Source organism: Barbus barbus (genome assembly GCF_936440315.1).
Source record: "Barbus barbus genome assembly, chromosome: 2".
NCBI classification, from domain to species: Eukaryota; Metazoa; Chordata; class Actinopteri; order Cypriniformes; family Cyprinidae; genus Barbus; species Barbus barbus.
The window spans coordinates 33,151,801-33,179,563 of NC_136730.1; the positions used below are offsets into that span (position 1 = coordinate 33,151,801).

A 27,763-nucleotide genomic window follows, 5' to 3' on the forward strand; every position below is an offset into this window, starting at 1 on the left:
AAGTGTTTTGAAATACAATGTGACCACAATAAGTACATTGTACTTATTTTGTGATGTAGTTAAGGCTACCTAATATAAAGTGTGACCAGTTCAACAGTAAGACCTCCATGAGTCTGGAAACACTACAATCTGACACTATAACATGGGACTAAATATTGGCAGGAAAAAAACTTTAATGCAATGCAGCTGTTTAGAGTTGACATCGCTCCATCTCATTCCATTTTAACATCTGAGTCGCTCTCAATATCAAACTGCTATTCCCTCCAGCTTGTTCCTGCTACATGTCACAGTCACATTAAATACGGCAATAACGGCAATATTTCCACTGTAATCAGTGAGCATTACGAGCGCTCATCTCTGAACTAAACGCAAATATGGAATCATCACTCTCAATGATATTTTCAGAGCAGACTGAAGAGGGAAGGCTTACTTAATCTTGAAGATGCATGAGAGAGCAGATAACACAAACACTGGCTGCTTGTCAGGAAGAGAACAAAACAAGCCTTCTGCAGATGGGACTGCAGGGCAGAGAGTCCGAGAAATGCATCAGGGTGAATCAGAGTTGTGTTAAGCAGCATGCGACCGTTCTCATGGCTGCAGATGGCATTCATAAATGCATAATAACGTCATGCACAATTTAGCTCTGTGTCTAATTGCGAAAGAACGTTGCGAGAAGTTGTTTTTCTAAGAAGTCAGCTGCTCAATGCAGTTCTGATTAGCACCTATGCAAGCAGAAGCTGTGACATCCTTCCTTCAAAGCAATGAGCTTATCTGGTGAAAAGTGGAAACACCTGGACCTAAATAGACTTGCTGACAAATAACCCTTGAGGACTATACTTAACAAAAAATCAATTTGAATCTTTAATTATAATAGCACAGATTGATAGCAGAGTATTTACATTACATTTTTACATTGCTGCTATAACCTACCTGTTGATATAAACAATAAAAAAAAAACTCAAATTAAAAAAATAATCAAATAAATAAAGTCTGTACAGTAGGTATCACTATTTTAATGTTGTTACTTATTGTCCATTAAAATTACTCTGAGTGTATGAAACAGGAATGAGAGCACTTTATTGATATTAAATTAAATGACCTTTATTTAACCAGGAGAAAAGAAGCATTTTGGAGGTTTGTTGTAAACCCGATTACTAAACTTCTGCAATTAATTCAGCACAAATTGTCAAAACATGAACAAATTTAAAAAATAAAATATTCCGTACTAAACTTCAGGAAGGTTTTCTTGATGAATTATTATTTACATTTTTACACTGCAAATAAAACTGTAACACTTATGGTGTGAAGCTGTGAAAACAGTGAAACGTACAAAGACAAACATTAAAAAAAACAAAAAAAACAGCACAGACTGAATGCAAGTAAGTGTCCTGTCTTAATGGACCATAATCTGCATTTGACAGATTGACAAACTGAATATATTGCTGTGGACTGTAGGCAAGAAAACAAACAACATATTGACTTAACAAAATATAGAGTCTTAAAGTCCCCCTACAGTCACTAATTTGATCTCTTAGAACTCATCTTAGAGATTCAAAATGACATGTTGAAACATTTCCCATGGAAATAATTTCTTCCTTAAAATGGCATGGATATAACTCGAACCCCTTCCTTGGTGTACACAGAACTATGAATATGCAAATTTCTCGGAATACTCAACTTTCACTCAGTTAAGAAGTCTTAATGCAAATGGGAATGGTGGATTAATTCAGCTATATAAGTTTGAACCAGAAACTGATTCCAAAGAAGAGGAAGAGCAAATTATACACGGCCATCTACAAGTCAATGTATCAGAATGGTAATGTATTTTTTGTATCGCTCTCTACAAAGTCAGGCATGTAAAGCTTAACGATAACTGATACCATTAGCCTTTGGCTTGTCTACATTATCAAACAGCTAATGATATGAAAAGCCCCACCAAAGTCAATGGTGACAACAGGATTGGTTACACTTGGCTCTTTCAAACTGCATTTTTGAGACCTGCAGTTTTAAGGAGAAAATTCTCAGCAATTATTTGGAGGCTTACATATGATTAGTCATACATGTGATTAATTTGGTTAAAAAAAAATTCATTTGATTGACCTCCCTAATTATTAGTGATACCATGACACCTCTGGCCAGGTTTTAAAAGTTCATGAGTTATGACTGTGTTGAATTATACAGACAGCTGTTGGCTTAATCCCGAACATGTGCTGCATTTCCAGAAAAAAAAAATCTTTTAAATATCATATCCTCTGGGATGAATACATTAAAACATTCATAATAAAATATGTAGGTCAATCACTTCGGCTATGATGGGATATGAAGGCTCTTGGGAGTTCAGCTACCACTGGATCTGAACCACAACCACCTGTTTGGACTCTTCATCTCCCTTTTCATGTTCTTTTCAGCTCTCTATCCTCTGTCTTCTTATCACCGCTCTCCATGCCCTAAACCCCTCTCCTCCTCCATGCTTCTTTATCCTTTCTCCTTCACACCATCAGTTTATATTCTCAAATACATTCCCACTCACACTCTCTCCAATCATTCTTTTCCTCTAGTTTCTCTCTCTTATATTAGGCAATATAAACTCTATTAATCTCTTTCCCCCCGATACACCATGATTTCTTCCAGTCAAAATGCTCTTTAGATGACATAAATTCAACCTTTTCACAAACCACTTGACTTTAAAAGAAACCCACAGACCACTCCACAATGCCATCGCTAAAAATGAGATGACTGACATAATCACTGTAGTACCTTAAAATACCAAATGTTAAAGGACAAACGTCTGCATAATTCAGTCTAAAATTTCATTAAAATATGTGGTAAGATCCTCCCCAGTAGAGATTAAAACTCATTACTCCAGGTTATAAACACTGCCTAAAGCATGCCTGTCTTCCACCTGTATCTGCTCATTCACTCTCTTTAAACCATCTCTCAGCCTTTCAATTAAATACCAGCTCAGATGCAAACACACACAAGCATGCTCATTTACATCACAAATAGCTTAGCTACGAATAAAATGCCAAAACCTTGCACTTGTCAGGAATCGTCATTTGCAGAATGAGAGGCTCTAACTTTGTTATCCTCACAGAGACAAAAAATGTGCGATAGAGGAGCTGTATGCAATACACAATGGAACTATTCAAGAACCATTTAAAATATGCCCACATAGTCACTTAGAAATTATTTCTAAAAGGCTTCCATTCCATATAAGGGAAAAATATGCCTGGAGGTTTTCTAGAGGTATTTATGGTCACGTTATTGGATCACACGTAATGCAACACAGCCATAAGACTGGTGACCTTTAACCCCAGCTGAGAGAGGCCAGAATGGTAGTCTAAAGTTGACCTTTACTGATGTCTTGAAATGTGCTCAGGGTTAAACTACAAAGATTGCCTATCCCAATTCTGTCGATCTGTTTATTCAACTTTTTATTGAAGTGGATAGTGTATTAGAGCATAGTGTATTAGACACAGATCTCTGCTTGCTATAACATTCGGTTTTCAGAAACAAAATAAGTGCTTTCTAATATGTAAATTCTATAATTATTCTGACCTTTCAGTTTCTTCCTGTTGTGTGTTGAAAGCCCTTTACTGCAATGTAAAGAAGCAATTAGAAAAATGGCATATACACTAAAGTAATGCACCTTCTTTTATCTATTTCAAGAAAAGCTTACTCTATAGATTGAGTGTATTCATTAAAAAGTCCTCAAGCTATCCTCCCATTTCCTGGGCCCATTACAATGTGGCTGTGATCTAGATTCTATGCCAGTCCTCTATGCCCTGACTCTCCTCATTTCCTTCACTTCGACCTGCTTGGAGAATACTTTGTCTTGTAAAAACTCCAAAAAAGACTGCTGGACTGCTTTGAGGGTTCCTTCGAGCCTCGACAATACTCAGGAAGTCAGGCTGCTCGGTGTTTATGTGTGTCAGCATGTGTGTCCTCTCTTCTGACCTACATTTGGAAAACCAGACTGGCCAAGACTGGAAGGTTCATGTGTGGTTAAAATAAACATTTACTCTGCCAAGTAACATTAATGTGGTCCTGCAATTTCTGAGGAAAAGGCAATCTATCCCCAAAGGCTTCCAGTACAGTCAGGCTCAGACTGCGACTTCATGGCACTGGTTCATCTCAGCATTTGGCAGAACAATCAGAAGGTGATGGAGATAGCTCTTCTCTTTTCTCAGAAGATCTGCGGCTCAAGTCATTATTCAGCTGTTTAAACTCCAGCACACTTCCTGGACAGTTTTACCAGTCGCAAATAAATTCAGCACCACTCCCAAATCTCCACCTTATTAGCTGGATCTAGATGCATTTTCTTGCTATTATATTTCAATGGATATATATTCAACAACTAACTGCACAGCAATCTTAAAAACAGTTTGCAATAAAAATCTGTCAGCAGTATATTAAGATTTTGAATGTTTGTGTTGCATGGTACGCACTTAAGCTCACATATTTAAAAAAGGGAGCCTTTTTATTTACTCAGAGTAATCCACTCATGACTGCTGAGAAGGGAATTATGAAACCTTCCAGTTAATAAGAAGTGCGAAAGAAACTAAATAAGAGTCGTTTCGAAGATTGTGTGAGGGTGTTTTGCAAATGTCAGTCTGCCAGTTCCTTGTAATCAGATACATATTTCTTCAATTATGTGTATGTGATAGTCATTTAAAGAGGTTACTTACTGATTTCTTTCAACTTGTAGAACCAATTTCAAGTCCTGGGCTGAGACTAGAATCTCCCCTCTCTCTGGAAACTGGTCCTGATGAAAAAGAAAATTGAAATATAACTCTGTTCAATTTAAAATCCAGAGCTGCCTATGTCATTTCTATCAAAAGAACTGGTGGCATAAGACAATTAGTTGAGTTGCCAATAAGTTGATGTTAATACTTTAAAATAGGGATGTAACGATTCAACTTTTTTTCATGAGAATTGAAGAAAATGAGATTGAAGACATTATATAGTAAATGAGAAGGTGTCCTTTTATTAGGCTATTGCTGCACGTTTCTTTGTGAAATTGAAATATAACAAAACTAAATTGAAATTTTAAAACAAACCCCAAATCAAATAAGTTACACAAATAAAATAAATATCTTCATATAAACAAACTAATGCTTTGTCTGTCATCTTTCCATTTAAAAAGAGAGGCAACCACTGCATTTTAATCATTGTCAAAACAAGTTTTTAATCTAAATGAGGCTGTATCATTTCGAAATTTGAAGCAAAAACAGAATGGTCCGACAATAGATTTGTGAAACTATACTTCAGTAAAGTAAAATCTTCAGTAAAGAACTCTCTCCAAAAAATGCAACCATGTCACTGAGTCGGCTGCACATTTAAACCCTGGCATTAAGAGAAAAAACAGTGTTGAAGCCAGCAGGCCAGAGCTATAGCATCTAGCATGTGTTTGCTCTGCATGCATTGCTTGTGGTTCGCTGTGCTAGCAGATAAAACGGGTAGGAGGCTGAGGATTTTGATCCTCCATGTAAACCCATTCCAAGAAGTCAGACATCAGTAGACAAAAACTCCTCCCTCCAGCCATCAAAAGTCCTGCGATACAAATGGAAAATCTCTTAGTCCAGCGGCAACTAAAGTCAGTAAGATGTTCTACAGACCTTGGGGAGAATGTTGTATAAACAGTACCCTATAGGGACCACACATGAAATGACTGGAGCAGCAGTGAAAAAGAATGATTGTAATGTGAAACGTCTTGCTGCTAGTGCATTCTCAGAAAGTAATTTGAAGGTGGAAGCGTTTGTGAATTATTACTATTGCTATAGCTCATACTTAAGGTTTGAAGTTGAACCAAACAGTATTAGTGCAAATATGATACCTAAAATTGAGCGGCTTGATGGAAAGATATGTGCTTACTTAAGTAATCATGCCTTTTTCACCTGGCAGATGATAAAACTGGTAACCAAAAAAAAATACGAGCTATATCAGGGAAAGGAATATTAAAGAGACCAGAACACCGTAGAAACTTAGAAAGAGGCTCTCACATGGCATGTGAGTACTAAACTCTCTTTCATGTCTTATTGCGCTTAAAAACACACATGGGCTGCAAAAAGAAAAGCTTACCCAAATAATTTGCTGGGTTGCTCTTTTTCACGTTTTCTGGGTTGGTAGATGCACCGAAGACCTGAATATATCACTGAATCACAGAAAAATATGATATGTCACCTTTAAATTAATATTATAAACATGGAGTTAGTCGACTAACGGCTTGAACAGCTAATGGTCAACTAGGAACATAGTTGTGGGCAGTCCTAGTCCTAGCCCTGTCAGCCCCCTATAATACTCTCATGACTTTTGGATTGGCAAGCACCACTTGTATATCTTTCAGAAAATGTAGCAACCACCTGGCAACCACATAGCAATGCCATGCTAACCACCCACAACACCCTAGCAACATTTCTACAAGCAAGTGCCACCAATATTTACCCCCCAAAATGTAGAAACCACATTGTTCTTGCACAGAAACCCTGGCAACCCTGCAAAAGACCCTTGCAACTTTTGCACAGGCAAGAACCACATCACAACAAGTAAAAATCTAGTTTCTGATGCAACTGTGGAGAAATAATTGGAACATAAAGACAAATTTTCTATGTGAAGAAAGGAAATGCATTAGAAACCGCAGGACGACACATACAGACATCTGTCTGAATGTTCTAGGATGAGGAGGAGTTTAGCTCCACGGAATAAAGCGAGAAGAGATGAGGAGGTTTGAGACAAATTCACATCTCATAAATCAAATGGGTAAAGGTTGAGATGGAAGAAATGAGGAGTTGAGGAGGGGGTCACTTTTCCTCAACAAGCAATCACTTACCAACCCCAAAAGTTTCATGCCGCTGTCAAAGAGACAGGTGAAGGGACGAGAGAAGATGTCAGAGGACAACGGGAGAAATGGATGTTAGAAAAGGGGCGATAGAAAAATGAAAGATGACGACTGAAAGACAGACTGCTTGAAGTGATTGTACAGAAGTGTATGACAAACGCTGTCATGTTTTGTGTGAAGTCTCGTAAGTAATACCGCTGGAATACAGATCCTCAGACTTAGCAGTCAAAACATGTCGGCACACCCTAAATTTAATTCTTGTCAAACACTTGATTTGTGTTGGTTCATTTGCATTCTATGTCAAAGGCACATCTAATTTAGCTTAGGCCACTCTGAAAAAAAAAAACTCCTGAATAGTTGGTAGAAAATTAGATTAAGCAAACCCTTTCGGAAACCTCTCCAGACTCTTCATCACCTCAGTTTAAATATTTATATGAGGGGATTCAGTTGTTCTTCTGTTGACATGATTACATCTGAATGATAAATGAAAGAGCAACATAAAGCCAGGGAGGTGGGCACTCAGGCGCGTGGTATCTGCAATCCCAGAGCTCATGCTGGGCTGCAAGCTTGTAGTCTTGTGAAAGACTGCACCATACTGGGACACTGCATTTGTGCCAAAGCATGCATTTCAGCTGAACATTTTCATACATAATAGAATGTATTGAAAAGAAAAATTTAAAGGAATATCTGCTCATCTTCATGCTATTAAACCTGTAAGACCTGTTTTCCTTTTCTTTTTTTTTGTGGACTACGAAAGGAGAAATTTTGCAGAATCCCAAATCTTCAGAAGATTTATAATAATTCTGAGAAAGATATATATATATCTAAACTGTAGCTTCTCAAGATTTAAACCAGTAACATTTGGCATCACTGCCAACAAACGCGGCATAATGTGTCATGTTTGAAAATAAATCTGAATGAAATGAGTGCTGCAACAGAGAAGAACATTTTCAGGAATTTCAGCTTGTTTGTCACAGTGATATATGGTTTCAGAAGACTTTTAATATAGTTCATACTGATCACTTTAATTATACTTTATGGCTGTCACCTTTTGAGCTTAACAGAATCCATTCTCACTCACTTCCATTGTATGGAAAAAAGCACCTGTGATATTTTGCTAAACTTTTGTGTTCCCTTTTGTGTTCCAGGAAGAAAGAATGGGCGAACTAAGTGTGAACCACTGTATCCCATCAAATATTGAACTGTGTTGACTTTCAAACTCTCCTTATGCTTGCTATTACTCTTTCAAATGATGTAATGATCTGTACCAATGCATTTTAGGTTAGGCAATCCCACACTGAAATAATGAATTCTGGATGCAGCAACGAGAGCTGGAGGGGCTGAAAATAATGTATTGCCATGTGAGTTGGTTTGAAAACATCGAAACTATAGAGATGCATTCAAATTTGATGTACTTTCACACTCGCGTTTTCACAGAACGCCAACTTGTGCTTTGCTTCTGTAAATATTCTGATAGGTTTAGAAGCATGACATCCTTTTTCAGAGATGAGACCATGATAGCACATAATAGTACACTGGGACCACAGAGGAACCTCATGGAATTGTGTTTACATCAGCCGAGGGAATCAAAGAAAATATGATTTCATATTAAATCCACTCACTTCTCAATGTGACAAATTGTCCTAGTTTCGTATTCACTTGGTAAGGAAGCTAATTTTCGGTAACCGTATTTCTCTGTGCATACATTTTCCTTTGAACTTACTGGATACATTTTGACTAATGGGGGTAAGAGATTATTGAGCTTCCAGGCGCTGCACATATGAGACCTTTTATAGCGCAGTTATCGGCTTTTGTAGACAGACGGCTTTGAGAGATGTGGATTCAGCTATGAGGACAATGTTTTTAATATAACCTGTCTGCCATTAAGGGAGTTGTGTGCACCAGATCAAATTTACCACAGTCTCCTCATGACATTCCATCCTGGAGGACTCATCATCGCTCATTCTTCGTGTGTGACTATGTTGAAGAGGAGTCACACAAGAGACGCGGGAAAGATGATTTGGGGGAAATTAATTGGGGCTAAAAGCAGCTAGCCACATCCCAATGGTTCAAACCAACACCTCCTGGCCATTAAATATGGAATTTTGATAGAGGTTACTCTTCTATATTTATCTTAGACCTCAGTCTCTTCTGTATATCTTGTTTAGTTTATTCTGGACAAGAACTGTCTGCTTACACAGGAAGAGACTGTCTGACTGACATGTCAGCATTTCACAGTTTGTTTTGGTTTTAAATGCTGAGGCAGGTTTATCGGGAGTTCTGTATAAAAAATACTATACAATTTTGATTTTGTAATAGTTTTTCCATCTAAAGTAATACATACTTGTATTCGCCTACTTGTGAGCATGACCCAAATGCCAGGCAGGTTCATCTTGGGGACCCACGTCCTAAGACAAATGAGCCTATTCCGTTATAGCTGCAAATTCAGCAGCAACTTCAACTACTTCACTTAAAGTGGGACTTCAGACTGCACTGAATTCAATTCAAATGTTGGTTTTACTTCTGGAGGTCAAAAAGTATAACACTTTCAGTGCAAAAAAAAATGCCTCTGGAGGTAGAGAAAGGACAGGGGGTGAGTGAGTTAGAAGGATAGAATAAAAAAGAGAGAGCCATACAGAGAGTGACTGTGATGGAGCGGCGAATGAAAGGGAGGAGAGAATGATTGAGAGTGAAAGCCAGAGAGAGATAGAGGAGAGAAGAAAGAGGAACGTAGGGTGGGGGAAAACAAATCTAATTCCTTGCAGGATTGCTGGTGTCAAACGTGCTTATTTTTGTTTCATGGACGTCCTCCCATGTAACTTTCCACTCTCGCTCTTTTGGCTCTTGCTCTCTGACTGAACTCTGAAAGAATTCTCTCTGTTAAAGGTTGTATTTCTACTAAATTCTATTCTACGTAGAATGTAAAACACCAAACAGTTGGCATAACAATCGTAACTTCTTTACCTCCAGTCTGAGTATTGATTATGGCTAAGGTGGAATTAAAATTAAACGAATTAAGGCATTATAAACATAAAACATGTGTTAGTAACATAAAAGTGAAGTGAAGTGACATACTGCCAAGTATGGTGACCCATACTCGGAATTCGTGCTCTGCATTTAACCCATCCAACGTGCACACACACAGCAGTGAACACACACACACACCGTGAACACACACCCGGAGCAGTGGGCAGCCATTTATGCTGCGGCGCCCGGGGAGCAGTTGGGGGTTCGGTGCCTTGCTCAAGGGCACCTCAGTCGTGGTATTGAGGGTGGAGAGAGCGCTGGACATTCACTCCCCCCACCTACAATCCCTGCCGGCCCGAGACTCGAACCCGCAACCTTTGGATTACAAGTCCGACTCTCTAACCATTAGGCCACGACTTCCCCCATGGGAAGTCGTAAAAGCACAACGCATAAACAAAATATGCTCTGTAAATAATTTGCAAGGTGCAATGGTTAAGTGAAGCTAAGTCTTTCATAGTCCTTCAGTCCTTCCACTGTTTATCCATATTTCAGTTTTCAGGGGATCATTTTTCTTTTTCAGATCAGATATCTAGAAAGATCTGAGGAGTTCTAACATTGCGAGCACATTGCATTTTCAAGTTCTGGGCCATTTCTTCTTTGGGAGGGGGAAAAACTAATATTGACTTGTGCATTTCTTATTGTAAAACTCACAGTTCCGTACATATTAAATTATCATTGATTGATATATTCTGTAAAAGTGTGCTTGCTGTAAATTCTGGCCATTCCAAGAAATTTTGGCCGGCAGGGATTGTAGGTGGGGGGAGTGAGTGTCCAGCGCTCTCTCCACCCTCAATACCATGACTGACGTGCCCTTGAGCAAGGCACCGAACCCCCAACTGCTCCCCGGGCGCCGCAGCATAAATGGCTGCCCACTGCTCCGGGTGTGTGTTCACGGTGTGTGTGTGTTCACTGCTGTGTGTGTGCACGTTGTATGGGTTAAATGCAGAGCACAAATTCTAAGTATGGGACACCATACTTGACAGTATGTCACTTCACTAAATTGTGAGCTACAGAAAACCACCAGATTTCTTAACTGCTCAATTTAAATATCACTGACTTAATTAAATTAGTGATATTTATTAGAGGTCTTAATAACTCGGTCACACAATTTTGAAGAATGCTTCATCTTTTTTCTCTCTCTTTAGAACAGCCACTAGGAAAGTTAGTCAAAAATCAATCACCGCTCAACACTCAGGAGCATCACTCCTACTGTCATGCATGCTGGTGGCACCATCATGCTCTGGGTTGCTTTTAGCAGGAGGGACTGGAAAAATTGTTGTCATCCAGAGCAGTATAGCTGAAGTCTAACTAGAGATAGCAAAAACATGAACTATGAGGAATTTCATAAAATGGTTAGCATTCTGAAATGATTTGTGTGTGACTCAAGTCAAAACAAACCTTGCAATTATCTCAGATATCAAACATAACTCATTAGCCTTGGCTCATGTTGGTGTGCTCATTATAAATAGCTCAGCGTACTGCCTGAAAAAAATATTTTAAACATATTAGTAAAAAAAGAAAACTGATATATGCCTTCTCTGAGTCCAGAATACCAGAAAGGTTTGGACACTGAACCCTTTTGGACTCACTTAAAATGTCTGAATGGCATCACGTTTGATGCAAAATATGAAACCAAGTGCCATCTGCAAATAAATTTACTTAAAGTGGCATAAGTTTTGTTTTTGTAAACTAACCATCTTCACATTTCTGAGCCATTTTCTGCAATTACATTTAACCATATGGTGTTGCAAATATTTTTGTGGATGTATGAAGTCATTTCCACTCAAATTCACACTGGTGTCCTTACAGAATTACCACTGGTGTAGTTCACCACATTAACTATAAACATTTTGGACAATCAGAAATTTTACAAGTATACAATTTCCGTTGTTTTAAAACATAAACCTCTTTTTAAATGTTTTTAATTAATGTAATGTTATTAATTAAAATGTTTTTACATGTAAACCTTTTTAAACTATATATGGTTGTGATGTATCAGCTTGTATAATATTCATTCATTCATTCTCTGATCAGATATGTATGTGCATATGTATAATATATTGTATTGTAATATATTATGCAGAATCTGTTATTTTATTTCCACATTCCACATTGTACATGGTCCCTTTCCAAAATAATAATAATAATAATAATAATAATAAAATAAATGAAAATAAAAGTATGCTATATTTCTTTCAAATAAATGTCACTTGGATTTGATTCTTCACAAAGTCGTGCAGGTACAATTTTTGTTAACTCTGTAATTCCAAGTGAAATGTTGAGATGAGTTCTATACACAATAACAAAGAAATTAAATTTGACAAATAAAACATTACATTTATATACTGTATATATGCCTGCTACATATCAAACTGCCACTGTGTGACCGCCATCTACTTATCAGCAAAACGAAAACCTGTCACATATCTGTGTGGGAAATTTCGAAAAAAAAAATGGAAAAATCTAAACCATATGCTCAATTCTCGGTGACACACAAAGAGCCAGAGAGTGATTTTCTTTTGCTATAAGTAGCTAACATTTTTCCTTCATACACTGGCAGGCGGCCTGTTCCCCTGCCCCCATCCTTAGGGAAGAGCGTCTGTGTGTGTGTCTTTGTTTCAGCGTATAAAATTACATCCGCCTGACATGCATTCAGCCAAGCTCCAAACAGCAAAGTGACTCATTACATCATCACCAGAAGAGCCAGAAGTTCAATCAAACGTCCAGATTCTCATGGCCTGTGAGTGAGCGCACAAACATGTGTTTTCTGTCAATTTGTGAAGTCAGCTATTAAGTGAACATGCAAGCCTGTGAGAGACACCAGCAGTGAGGGAGAAGCGACAAAGCTGTGTTCTCACCGACAGCTATTACATCTCTTGAGATCACAGAGCCTAGCTGTTGGTTTCTAGGAGGAACCGCTTTGGTCCTCATCTGCATAAAGCTGAGCTCTGTTCTTGCTGCACTGGCAACAGTCACTGCAGCCAGTATGTTGCAGGAAATCGCCAACTCTTATAGAAAATTAATATCTGATCATTTTGTTGCACCATATCAAGTAATTCAAGGTCCAGTAAAATCACTAGTCTTACCATTTCCATGAAATATGAAGATGTGATTGGTTATTTCTCTCTACAGATGGTGACATATTCACAGGCTGGACCTAAATGTCAAGAAGTTGCCACAACATCACAAGTCAGCACCAGTGGCAAACAACAGCAGACAGAATCTGTTTGGCTCCAAACACTCAAAAGAGTCATGTTTATTCAAACCGAGCACATGCTTCACTCAAATTCTGTGGATTTTTAAATCTGTGGATTTTATATAGTGGATTACTAATGGTCCAGACTTGCATGACTTCACCCTCATGGATCAAAGTGTCGAACAACCTAGAATATCCTTTCTTACAGTTTATAATAAACTATTAAATAGTTAGTTCATGACACCTTTACTGAGACATCCCACATATACGCCTCTAAGACAGACATTAACTCCATATTAGACCGAAAAGAAATACTGGTAAGCCTGACAAACTTCCCACGAAGAACCACACACACAGGACCTGATGTCCATAGATTGACCATTTAGGGCCAGATTTACTAACAGCTTGCACCAGCGCAAACTGTCTTTTGTACTATCACAATTTACTAAAGATGTGCAGAGAAGAATTAGCGCTGAAAAGGCATGAACAGTTATTTTTGGTCCTGACCTTATTGAATATGCACTTATTGAAATTTTTGCACCATTATTTAACACCAAAAAAGCATGTCTTAAAGCAGGCGATAATATGCACTCCTCTTTGTAGACTGTGCTGGTCATTATGGAAATGATCTGTCTGCACCTGTGTTCTTTAATGTGTGCATTGTTAGTAAATCACCTGCAGAATTTTCCCCTCACATCAACGCTTTTATGGAATTGCGCTCTAATTTACCCTGTTTAGTAAATCCGGCCCTTAGTATTTACGCAACATATTATAAGAGAAAAATTTGTTCATTTTTATTATTGTAGGTTCATCATTGTTCTCATGTAGGTTTAACTGGACTTCTTTTGGGCTTAACATTTTCAGGTTGTCTCAGGGTTTCACAACAAGCCAAGAAGGTTAGATGCATCCGAAGGGCATTGAGTTTTGAGACAGAGCACAGATGTCAATATAACAGAGAAATCAGACTGAGTGGATGTTCCAGTGGAGTATGCAAGGATGTGTGTGTGCACTCACATGTGAGTGGCTGTGTTGCACATGAAATGCAGCTATACTATTCAAGAATAGAAAACTTTCAGTAGGTAGAGCTGGGACTTTAAATCAGCCAATAGGAATGGATTCTTCTGGTCAGGTCAGACAATTTCATTGAACTTTATGAATTATTTATATGGTATGTAATATTTATATGAGGTTTTCAGTGGCTAATATAGACAACTGGAGAGTGGGTAGCTGATATACATAGTATGTAATATTCATATGGTTTATAAAAAAACATTCAGATGGGTAAATAGATGGAGAAATGGGTAGAATATTACTCCAGTCTACACTCCAGAGGACTGAATACTCATCATGCGACAACTGGACACAGAACCGGGAGCCATGATTAGAGTAGCTGCCTGAAACTACACTACATTGTTGTCATTGACTTGAATAAAGAGGGGCTCTTTTAGATGCTTCAGAAGTCAGGTGGTCTCCTAGACTGTACAGAATCATCAAGCTCTTCCAAAAGAACATGAACGATAAGCTTTGTAGTTGCTTGTTAGAAACTCTGAATGCTAGAACACCTGCAGCGACCAAACGCAAAGGGTCTGTCTGGATTCCAGGCCTTCCACATAATGGAAGAGTCTGAAATACACACCAGCAGAGTTTCTCTACAAGCTTTTATAAGTCAGATAACAAGAACCAGAACCCTAGGGTGCTTATCAGGAGCTGCTTTCTGCCACCGCCAGCTGCAAGAGTTAACGATTACCTCCTTCTAAGTACCCAATGGACTGTCTTGTAAGACATTGGCTTGACCATCTAGAAAAAATCACTATGTTGTCCATTAGATTACATATCACGAAAAAACTTTTGCCACATGGATCAAATCCACAAACATCCATTATTGCACAACATACCACATTGTTTGGAAAACTTACTGCTAAGACCAAGACAACAGAGTACAATGTGTCTTTAGTACACCATCTAACATATAACATCACCCTAGTATGCAGTGTCCTGACAGTATAAATAAAATGAATATTTAATGTTATACTGTATGTATATATATATATATATATATATATATATATATATATATATGTGTGTGTGTGTGTGGTGAATTTCTTTTTTTATTATAGTTACCTAGTCTTACCTTAAATGATTTTTCAGTCTCTTGCTGCGCTGTTCTGTGAGAGATCCAGTGTGCTGTCACTCTCTGTCCTCTGTCTTCCACTGAAAAGAAAGAGATACACTGAGATGATGGGAGGAAATAAATGTTTACTGACATATATGCTTCACTTTTAGGGTTATAGAAATGTACTCTTTTTATTAATCTCGATTCCATATTGATTTCAACAAATTTTAAGTTTAATTTTAATGACTCTAAAAAGTCATGTGGTACAACCATCAAGAAAAAAAAGTTACAAAGAGAGCTCTCTGACCCTCCCATAGACAGCAAGGTTCCTAACATGATCAAGGCCCAGAAACATATACAACGTATGTACGCGGATACATTGTTTACATTCAGATCAATGTGTAAACAACGAATCTGTGTACATCCGTTGTATGTGATATGTGATACTCTCCAAAATGGTGCTATTGGATGACGCAGAGGAGACTAATTGTTGAATAAAGTCGTTATTTTTGTTTTCGTTGAGCACAAAATGTATTCTCGTAGCTTCATAAAAATACGATTGAACCACTGATGTCACATGGAGCTCTCAGACAGCTCTCGGAATTCATAAAAATATCTTAATTTGTGTTCCGAAGATGAACGAAGGTCTTACAGGTTTGGAAAGACATGAGGGTGAGTAATTAATGACAGATTTTCCTTTTTTTTTTTTTTTATATTAAGTAACACAGCTGTTTTAATATTGATATTAATAACAAATGTTTATTGAGCACCAAATCAGCATACTAGAATGATTTATGATGGTTTATATTATTGGTGCAATCAATGGCTGCTAATAAATTAGGATTTAGTTGGAAAAAATATATTTATGATATAATAAAAAAGAAACCATTTGTTTTAAATTGTAATAAAAATTCACAATATTACAACAATAAAAAAATATTACGGATCCCAATCATTTGAACAAGTAGTGTATTTTTTAATAGATTTTTTAAACAAATATCTTAAATTAATTCCTTTCAAAGAAGTTTTGAGTGCTGTATCATATGACATTTTTCCTGACCTTGTGTCAAGTCACAATAAAAAAGCCAAATGATCTGAGACTTACTGAATTAGGGGCATAGCGTGTACCCCGAGATGAAATCCTGCAAGTGCCCAGACTACTAACCATGTTTGTGCTTTTATCAAGCCTGAAACCTTATGAAAGTTGAACATGGACATGTTACTTATGAGACTACAACATAGTTTGGCAATCTAGGCCTGGTTTTAAGTTAATCAACTCTAGAGAGGCAGCTGAGAGTGGGCAGCAGGTCACACTATTAATCTCCCTCAATCACTCATGATTAAGAGGAATAATCATCCTCATAAATCATTTTGTGCGTCTCAGCTTTCATGCACTTGATTTAAAGCTCTTGAGGGATCCAAAATTAGACACTAAAATTACAAGCTTTTACAAGTTGATTATCAGCACAGCAAAACTGGCTATGCATTCTCTCTGATAAAGAGAAGAACAAGAGGGGAGAGATAATGAGAGGTGTGGAATTTTCTCCTTTTCCCCAAGGATAGCACTTTTCTTTGCAAAAGGAAACACATAAGAATCCCCTCTCAGCTTGATCCCAGACATCTGGGGTCTCACACAGAACTGTCATGCACACAAATGTGGAAAAATAAGATCATTACTGACCTCGCCATATCCATTTATGGCTGGAGTTTATAAAATATGACACGCGGTAAAAGGAAGCAATAGAATTGATCGGGAGGGGAGTGTGTCGGCATGCTCCTCACAAGACCATCCTTTTTCCAATTTACTTTTCTATTTCCAAATTGTAATGGTCTCATCTCTTCTAATGCTAAAATATCTGGCTCGTCTTAAATCAGCGCCATCTAAATCACTGTGGCTTGTCAATCACAACACAATGTTTCGCAAAGTCCCTTCTGGTTGTAACCGCAGTTCTTTTCCACAATAAACATCATCAAAGGCCAAGTTTGAGTTTTGGGGACGTAAAATAATCAGCCTGTCGCCTGCACAACATAAATCCAGAGAATCCATCAACGCAGACTATGGCCCTCTAGAGAAAACCATTTTCCAAAACTAATAGGTTTAGAGAAGGCATTAGCTGCAAGCCAGCCTAAGACATTGTTCCCAAAGAACGATCTAAGAAGGCCAGAGCTGGCTTGAGGGCAGTTGCTCTTCAAACACAGCAAAATTGACCTTCCTCTGGTTGACAATTATCTGCCCGTCAAGTCACTCAACTGCCATGGGGGTCCCAAAGAGCATTACTTTTTCCACTTCCTCTCTTACCAGGATTTTTAGGAACAGACCTCAGGAGAAAAGTAGAAGTCTGAAGGAGAAGAGAATTAGTATTCTTCCTCTTTTTGCTCTCTGCTTACTTCCCTTTCTTGCTGTCCTTGGAGTCTCATTATTATGCCGGAAAAAAAGCATTTTTTATATATTTATATACAGTATATGTGACCCTGGACCACAAAACCAGTCTTAAGTCGTTGGAGCATATTTGTGGCAATAGCCAAAATTACATTGTATGAGTCAAAATTATTGATTTTTCTTTTATGCCAAAACTCCTTAGAAATCATTAGGAAAAGATAAAATATAAGATATTTAGTAAATTTCCAACTGTAAATATATCAAAACTTAATTTTTGATTAGTAATATGCATTGCTAAGAACTTCATTTGGACAACTTTATAGACGATTTTCTCAATATTTTTTGCACCCTCAGATTACAGATTTTCAAATAGTTGTATCTCAGCCAAATATTGTCCGATTCTAACAAACCTTACATCAATGGAAAGCTTATTTATCTCAATTTCGGAAAATTGACCCTTATGACTGGTTTTGTGGTCCAGGGTCACATATTTATAATTACTTCAAATATTAACTTGCATATTTTGCTCAGTTTATGTATGTCACATCACACTCTGGAGCAAGAAGTGTGGAGGCGAGGAAAAAATTTGACTTTATTTAATCAAACTCAGGGATCGCAGGAGGCATAGACAAACAAAGAATGACGATACTGGCGATAATTGATAAATCAGCCCAGACACAGAGGCAGGGAAACACATGGTTTAAGAAGGGGAGACTAAACTATATAATTAATAGAACAGGGCTGGGGACTAATAAACTAATGATGACATCAAACGAGGACAGGAACAGGAAGACCAAATATGGGCACGAGAAGAAGGGAAACACAAGACACAGAGAGACACTGTACACCTTGAAAAGGTAGGAATATTAAAAACAAAACAAAAAAACAGAGATTTCCTCATATTTTAACACCGGAATGTGTGTAAAATCTTTGATTTCCTGATTCTCACGCCTCATTACGGAGATGAACAATATTAAAGTCAGACCTGAGGATGGGATAGGTTGAGTGTAACTGACAGATCCCACCCGATGTCAGCTTTAAAATGTCACAAATGAAATATTGCACCAGATGTTACAGAAGCAGGTTACACCCATACTGTGTTCTAAAGAGACCTAATGAGTGTATCCAGATATCCAGCACAGATGTAAGAAAGCACATACGATCCATAAAGAAACACTGTTGTTAGGATTACGTATCGATCACCCAGTGAGGACAGAATACAAATAGAGAGAAAAACATACGAGATGATTATGATTTCCTGTCACTACTGAGAGAGATAGAAAAGGAGAGAGAGAGAGAGAGATGAAAAGAGTAGGCCTATTTAAAATTTGCGACTGATATGGGTTCTTCAAGAGAGTGGCCAAATGGCCAGTATAATGCTGATATATAGCCAACCTAATGCAATTTAATGAAATACAAAATTGCTTAAATGAAATAAAAATATGGAAATGCAATGCCAATCTATTGTGCATAATATTTGCTCAAAAACAAAGATTTATAATCAAAAGATTTTTAATAAATTACAGCTATTTTTTACAGTTTCAATACTTTTTCTATCCCAGCTTAATGTTTTAGAAATATGCCATTTGCATCAGTTTGACTTCTCGGAAAATGGTAAACACTGTGATATTGTGGCACAAAAAAGTTAGCTTTACACAGAAACACTAGCGCAACTAATGTTGTGTGTTTGGGATCTGTTCTATATGTTGACTTCAGAAATGATACTATTATAAATTATGCGCTTTAATTGCAATAAATTCTCAAAATTGTTTATTGGCAAGGATGCACGCAAAGGAAGATCATTTTAACCCTTAAATTAGCATAACGACAGTCAAAACTGGGTATGAAACTCCGGCATCAACAAACAATCTTTCTACATTTTAGTAAATGAAAACTTTATGTTTAAATGGTCTAAAATCAAGCGATTAACTGGCCTGGCCAATATATCAGTCTATCACAGCAGCTGTCTGACTGTGTGAGGAATTCCACACATCTGTGTGATTGACCAATCTATAGACCATTGCTGAGAGACAGAGACTAAAAAAAAAACATGTCAATATCAGATTGACAGGAAGCATCCGCAATTTAGTGAGTCCAAAACACTCTAAAAGATGCTGCATGGTGCAGATGACGGACTACGATAAACTGGCACAAGATTGAATGTTGCTTCTGTGTGGGGGATCTCTTCTCTGAATTGTGCCTGGTGCGTGTGTGAGAGAGGAGACAGACAAAAAGAGAGATAGAGCGGTTTGAATGGAACTGTTTCTATCACTGTTTCCAGGGTGCCGTTTTAAACCAAATGCAATCACAAAGCACTGCAGGGACCGGGTGTCTTCAGTGACAGCTCTAAACAACACAGGCAAACTCCTCCCTTACCTTCCAACTAACAGCTCCGCCACGCTCCCCATCTCTGTCTGTAGCTTTTTGTCTCTCTGATTCACTCTCTGATTACCTTTGTATCTCTCTCTCTAACACACACACACACACTTTCTCTCTCACTCATATAGCACCTAAGAAGGTCAATTTATAATGCAATCTGACTCATACAGCCTTCAATAATTTTTTTTTGTTCAAATGCCACGAGCGTTGCTGGTGTAGGAGTGCACTAACGTCCCCTAGCACTTCAAACTGTTCTGAGATACACTGTTTTATGTTAAGTCTTTATCAAAGAAGTTCATGCTGCTCTATTTGATGCACAATGGACACATAAAGCATGAGTACTATTTGAAATGCTAACAACTGTGTGCACTCTTGTAAAAGAATTGTAATTTAGCATACTTTTAAAAATGGGTAGTTATCATAAATAATATAAAATATAAGAGAGTAAATGTAACATTGCATGCTGTTTACAATTAAATGAAAATGCATTATAGTTTAAATTTATATTCAATGCAATAAGTTTGACCCACTTAAGTAGCACTTACATACATATTTATATGTAATTTCAGAATCTACTGAAACTTAGGTAACACTTTATTTTAAGGTGTCCTTGTTACATGTACTTACTATTATAATAACTATTAATCATGCATAATTACATACAAGCAACCATAAGCCAAAGCTTAATCCTAACCATATAAGTGCATGTAGTTAATTAATATTACTCAGTACTTAAATGTATAATTACACTGTAACAAGGATACCTTAAAATAAAGTGTAACTGAAACTGGTGTCATGTCTTTATTTGTAATTAAACATTTGTAATGATGAAATTACATGTATTTAACATATGTGACATTGGACCACAAAACCAGTCTTACGTTGCTGGGGTATATTTGTAGCAATAGCCAAAAATACATTGTATGGGTCAAAATTATCCATTTTTCTTTTATGCCAAAAATTATTAGGACAGTAAAGATCATGTTCCATGAATATATTTAGTAAATTTCCTACTGTAAATATATTAAAACTTAATTTTTGATTAGTAATATGCATTGCTAAGAACTTCATTTGGACAACTTTATAGACGATTTTCTCAATATTTTTTGCACGCTCAGATTCCAGATTTTCAAATAGTTGTATCTCAGCCAAATATTGTTCGATTCTAACAAACCTTACATCAATGGAAAGCTTATTTATCTCAATTTCGAAAAATTGACCCTTATGACTGGTTTTGTGGTCTAGGGTCACATATAATAACTTAAACTTAAGTTAAAAGTAAATTTAAATACATTACACTACACTTAAAATTATAATCAAGTACTTTACATGAGCTTTCGTATTTTAGTCAAGATATCAAAAGTGTACTTCTTTAAAGCATGATTAAAACATAGATTTAAAATACACTTTAAGTGTGTTATCCATGTGTCATAAAACTGTACTTTAAGTACACTTAAGTGGCCTTTTATTTCATTAATATTATATTATCTGCAATACAGTTTTTAAATTTACTTTTAAAATGCCTTTAAAGTACACTACAAGCTCACATTCAACACAATTTAGTACACTTCTTTTTCACAAGGGCAGCATGGAGTACAACTTTATAATATTCAGAATTTGAAGTACATGCTGTATTTAAAAAGACAGAGAGGATTTATAATGATGTACAGTGGAACTACAGCTTGAGAAAAGATGGTGTTATAATAAGATTCCATGCCACAAAAGTCGCTTTTACAAGGAAAAACAACCATTATCTATTGTGTGAGCCAATTTATGAAAGTCATTATCTTGATAGAAAAACTGTAGTCCAGGGACTAATGGAACATTCCAGGAACAAGAGGCTTTTTAGACATACTGATGAAACCCAAAGTCATCCATCTTTCTTCTCATCGCATAAACATAAGGCGTATAAATGAATAATGGTGATATAACTAACCCATGCAGCTGTGGCGAGCACAAAGCACTGTGAGTAGACCACTGCAAAAAGCCTGCCTTATTTATACCTCCTGTGCTATGATGTGCATATTTCAAATAAATCCACAATGCGTGAACCCAGGCCTTCCTCGAAGAGAAGAATACTTTTGACTTTATGCCGGTTTTTATTTAATTGTGACGCAAGCATTATCTTCCACCATTTGTCTCATTTGCAGTTTTTCAAGCTTTCACATCATTCTGCAACAAATAGCACAGTAGGCTATATAGAAAACACACAGGCTGTCCCCAGTCGAATAGGACTGTTTACAGACTATTTACTATTGAATCACAACACTATTGATATTCCTGTTCATATTCTTTTTTCTCTGCAATTAATTCAGCATGAACAGCTTAAAGTACAGACTTATTTCAAACTACACTGTATTGGAGTACAACAAAATGGTTTGACTTCAAAATTTCACATTGGATTCTTTGTGTTACTTGCCAGTTTTTGTAATTACCTGTGAAAATTACTAGTAATTTAAGTACATTTTTTTCAGTGTATGTTTGATTATTCGACCTCTTATGAGTTATCAATATCACACTGGCCCTGGTGAGATTTTTCTAATAACTGTAAGCAATTGCTTGTGAATTCATTCATTTAAGTGAAAGCTAGACTGCTCAATGTTTATAATAAATATTTGACACTGTATGAGTATCTGAATGACAGGCAAGGAAAAGCACATTTTGGGAACAAACTGAATAAGCCGGAGATTGCACCCAAATAGATGAATAAGGTTTTATGTTCAGCATAAAAGTAATCCTGAAGTACTCCAAGGCCAGCTTTACTACGGTCGATATCTGTTTTGAGATGAAAGATGGCATCAATTAACAACTTGCATTGTATGAAAAGAGAGAGCGAAAGAGAGACTGCAGAGATACAATAGACACTATTATGCAGGAAATCGATTGTGCAGATGAGCAGTCAGTTATTCCAGACAACAGAAATGCATTAAACAAAAATATTTCACTTGAAGTATTTTAGAAAGCTATGTGTAATAATCTAAAATAATAATCCCTTGACACAAAAACTTTTTTTGTTTTTTTTTGTAGCCTCTTGTCCCAATATTCTCAGTATAAGAATCAGTATTTAAGTTTTCACTATTGAAGTCATTTTAATATTTGCATTGTAAATTGGGATTTCATTTCTTGGATTTTTTTTTTTGCATTCAAAATTTATATTGGTCTTTTCCTCATTAAATATGCAAATGAAGCAGTGAACCTGCATTGCATGCACTCAGCAACAATATATGTTTTATTAGGCTATTACATCACAAGAATTTATTCCAGTCTAAGTAGAAGTAACAATAGGCTAGCTTTGTGCATCATTTAAAATCCAGGTATAAACAAGCAATAAGTATATTTTAACATCAACTTCTCAGCTCAGCAGAATATTTGCTCTTGCTAATAGCTCTTGCCTGTCGTAGATAATATCGCTAGCCTTGTTATAAATGCATTAAAGGTCTGTCACGCAATATGGAGACTGAAGCCCAGTGAAGGTCCCAGAGTCCCCGGTCAAATCTCAGAGAGATGTAGCAACTTCTCCAAACACGCAGAACAAGCGGAGAGCTCGTGTCGTTTCTGTTGGAACAGAACTGAACATGATATCCTGAGACCAACAGCCTGTTTGAGTTTCTTTAAAACACACAGTGTTTAAATGACAGAGTATGATGCCTGTGATGAAATATTCGAATGGGTCAACGGTCTCCTGTTTTCTCTTTCATTTGCTGATCAGTGAGAGTCTGGGGTGTTAATAAAGTGAACTTCTTGAATGCTGGGTATCATGTTGTGGTTTATAAAATTGACAGTAATAGATTTGCTGCATCAATAACAGTTTGGTTTTAATGGAGTCCTGTCATTAAGGCTGACATCCCACATCATTGTTTTACACAACTGAAAGACTGACTAATGTCTAAAGATCAAATCGATTTGTTTTGTGCCGTACAGTGTAGTTTGACAGAAATGTGTCGCTTTTAAAAAGGGATTTTGCTTGTGGTCCATGATCCAGGTTTATATCCTACATTAACGATTATTTAAGTACTTCTAAACAAGAAATATAGGGGGAAAAGAACATGCAGGTTATAAAAACTGGAAATAGCCTACAATTCTTATAATAGCAGCCCAATAATTAAATAAATAATATATCAAAAAACAAAACAAATAGGCTATTTAATCACCAACTAGGCTCTACTCGTCGTGAACATCCTACTATGATTTAAGTAGGCTATCTACTTGTTGCTACAACATAACACAGTACGAGTATAACACCAAATCATTCAGAAGTGTTTCAGCTCCTAAGAGTTCATCGTAACGCACTTTTGTCGTTTGAGATGCATTTCTTTAATTCGCGATGTATGTTTTTGATTAAATAAAAATAACCGATTTGTGTTAGTCAATCATTTGGGACTACCGGCACTAAGAAGAAGCGGCTCATAAGACTCACTCATTTGGAAATCTGATTACACTTGATTGTTTTTGACTGATAAAGAGTCATTCGGGAATCTTACTAAACTGCGCTGTTGTTTCACGATGTGTTTTTATAGTATCAGCGCTATGCAATAAATACTCGCAGAATATTTTAGTTCAGAACTTCGGATGCATGATCCAGAATTCATTCGGTTCCTGTGCTTTAAAAAATACAGCCGGCTATGAAAAACCGTTTCTCGATCCGTAAACCTACTCGTAGTTTCTCCCTCGCCATGCAATTTATGTTGAGATCAATATAAAGCTGCAATCACATCTGCTAATGTCCTGAAGCAACATTAGTTTAAACAATCAGCTGAGAATAAAGTGTTCGTGCATTAGTCAACGTGGGCAACATCGCCGCCCTTATATGGAAGAAGAAATCACTGATGAATTATTGCTCAGAGGAATTTGTTTACACGATAACCCAAGCAAACAATGCATTTACGCATCAAATCTACACTTTTCAAAGTTATTTAAAAGCGTATCTCCCGCAAGAAAACTTCTTCACGGATGCGCGCAACTGGTTGAAAGACAATAACTTTTCAAGTAGGTTCTGGGTAAAAAAAAAAAAAAAAAAAAAAGTGGTGTCTTACCTTCCTCCCGAGGATTTCCGCCTACAATTTCCAGTAAACCGTTAAAGAGAAAAACCGATAGCATTACAAACACATATCGTGTCGATGAAATGTGTCCGTTTTTCTGTCTGTGTTTGGTATACATCCCTGTGGCGGTCGGTGCTGTTCTCCGTCTCGCCTCTCTCTGTATTCAGTCGCCAGCGTGAGAAGAAACAAGAAATAGATGTAATTGAGTCAGCTAAGCTCTGCCCTCTCGATTTGCGTGAACCACACGAACCATTATGTGTTCGTTAAACCGTCCTACTAAGAGCAGACAGAGAACACAACCAAGGAAGAGGAGTAAGATCTGTGAAGTCTTGGGCACTTGAAAGCACGCGCCAGGGCTTAGTGAATATATGACTCAGTGATCACTGTATTCAGCAGACCCCTGCTGGGAAAAAACATCTGAAATGGTCTCTCGGCCTCGTCAAGCTAGACGTTTGTTTTAAACCGATGTAGGAAAGCCAAAGCCCATTTCCACCACATAAAGAAAAAAGAAAAAAAAAACCTTTGTGGCATAAATTACGAAATAGCAAGTTACAACTATGAATCACAACTAAAAAAGTAACTAAATTGTAACATTAAAAATAAAAAGGAAGATAAAAGTCAGAATTATAAGTCAAAATTCATGAGATACAATTTTTCATAGAATTTTCAGAATTTCATAGTTATGACTTATAAGTCACAATATTGACTTTTATGTCATAATTATGATTTACCCACCTGGCAGGAATGGGCTTCCATTGAAATAGGCTAATAATTAGCTTTTCAGACTAGCGTGACTCTTCTTGAATTCTGGGACCACAAAACCAGTCAATAGGGTCAATTTCTTTTTTAGATTTATACATAATCTGAAAGCTGAATAAAAAAGCTTTCCACTGACGCATGATTTCTTAGAACAATATTTGGCTAAGATACAACTATATGAAATCTGACGGTGCACCCCCCCAAAAAAATCACCTTTAAAGATGTCCAAATGAAGTTCTTAGCAATTCATATTATTAATAAAAAAAATAAGTTTTTATATATTTATGATTGGAAATCTACAAAATATCTTAATGGAACATGATCTTTACTTAATATCCTAATGATTTTTAGCATAAAATAAAAATTTATAATTTTTACCCATAGAATGTAATGTTGGCTATTGCAACAAATATACCCATGATACTTACGACTGGTTTTGTGGTCACATGTCACATATAATATAATATAATATAATATAATAGAATAGAATAGAATAGAATAGAATAGAATAGAATAGTTTCACCTGCATTTTGAAATTCTGTTATTTCCACAATTCTGCATAAAGTTTTTTTTTTTTGTCCCTAGCAGGCACATAACTGCATTGTGATCCAATATGTAATGCTGGCAGAACTGCTGTGGGCCTGAAAATAAAAATGGATCTCCTAACAGAGCATGTGCAGTGTGATTTCTGTGACTTTATCATATACTCAGTCATCAGGAAATGCTATATCCATTTAGATTTTAAACATCAATACCATCAAAACAAAGCATGCAAATGGTTTACAGCGCACACACAATATGCCTCCTGCAACTTTGTACATCCAAGACATAAAAGAGATTTTGTAGAGCCAACCAGTCATGCAATTCAAACTGTGGGAGTTTAAGCTTTGGCCTGCTGCCTGCAGTTCTTTGCCTAAAGAAACATGCAATAGCGTAATATATACTTTTGGCTCCACGGTGCCATATGCTCTGCCACGTAAGCTTTGGGAGTACAAAACAAGCCACAGAACTGAATCAAGCGTTCAGAGTGCTCAAAAGTTAATGCACATAACAGAACGCTTGTGGAGGGTGGTGAAATGGCTTCTTGCTTCCCCACATCAAAAAGACTTTTACTTTTATACTATATTATATGCAGGTAAAACCATTATTCTATTCTATTCTATTCTATTCTATTCTATTCTATTCTATTCTTTTTGTCTTGTCTTAAATCAAGTACTTGAGAAGCAAGCAGAATTACTTACAATAGCTTAAGATAAAAAAAAAAAAACATGATCAACATTAAGTGATTTTATGCTTGAAAGTAGAAAATATCTGTCAGTGGGACAATATTTTTTATTTTTTTTTAAATATTATATTACATTATGTAAGTATGTCTGCCTTTTCACTGGACTCACTGAAAAGCAATATCCCATCTTCTAGGGTCATGCCACTGTACACCAGATACCTTAGCCCAATGAAGCTATGATAAATATTGCATTTGCAGACAGATGATAAATGATTTATTTTTGACCCTGAGTTGTGTCTTTCATAAACTGTTTTTGGATGGCTTATTTAATGAAAGAGCTTGTAGAGGTCTGGCGAAATAGATCTGAAATTAGAACAGTAAATCTTCCCAACAGGTAATTTGGCTATCGGGCTGTCAGATGTGAGCTAAGATATAATCTTCTGCCCCCGACTTTTTGGTACACCTCAGCTCAGTCTTAAAAGGCAGGTGGCTTTGCTCAATGATCAGAGAGGGCTTTAATCACGACTCAATTAGGACATCTTGTTGACCTTGTCTTGAGGAGTTCCTCTGGTTCATTCATGTCGCCGTGAAGGTGCTTGCACAGAAAGTGAGTTGTGCTGATTCTTGATTACTATGTAAATGTGAACTATAAGTAAAAGGTGTTAAATTATTTTGTTTTGTCCTGATTAGATTATGTAAATAGTGAAGCCACATTAATTAGAATGCAAATGGGAAATGATGAACTTCAAATAAAACTTTGAATAAAACATGATCTGAGTTTTCTAAGCAAATACTTGTTGTCACAAT

At 36.7% G+C, this 27,763-nt stretch overlaps 1 protein-coding gene across 1 annotated transcript in view; it reads right to left on the reverse strand.

The window, feature by feature from the left end:
- The window catches only part of LOC306843920 (disintegrin and metalloproteinase domain-containing protein 33-like), a 70,306-nt gene extending 44,940 nt beyond the window's left edge, over positions 1–25,366 (reverse strand). Inside the window, exons 1-3 of the mRNA XM_079375642.1 lie at positions 24,967–25,366; positions 15,193–15,272; positions 4,689–4,765 (exon numbers count right to left, since the gene is read on the reverse strand). Of these exons, the coding sequence (XP_079231768.1) occupies positions 4,689–4,765; positions 15,193–15,272; positions 24,967–25,090 (281 nt within the window). The 5' untranslated portion in view covers positions 25,091–25,366. The remainder of the gene's footprint in view (positions 1–4,688; positions 4,766–15,192; positions 15,273–24,966) is intronic.
- Between the last annotated feature and the right edge of the window lie 2,397 nt (positions 25,367–27,763).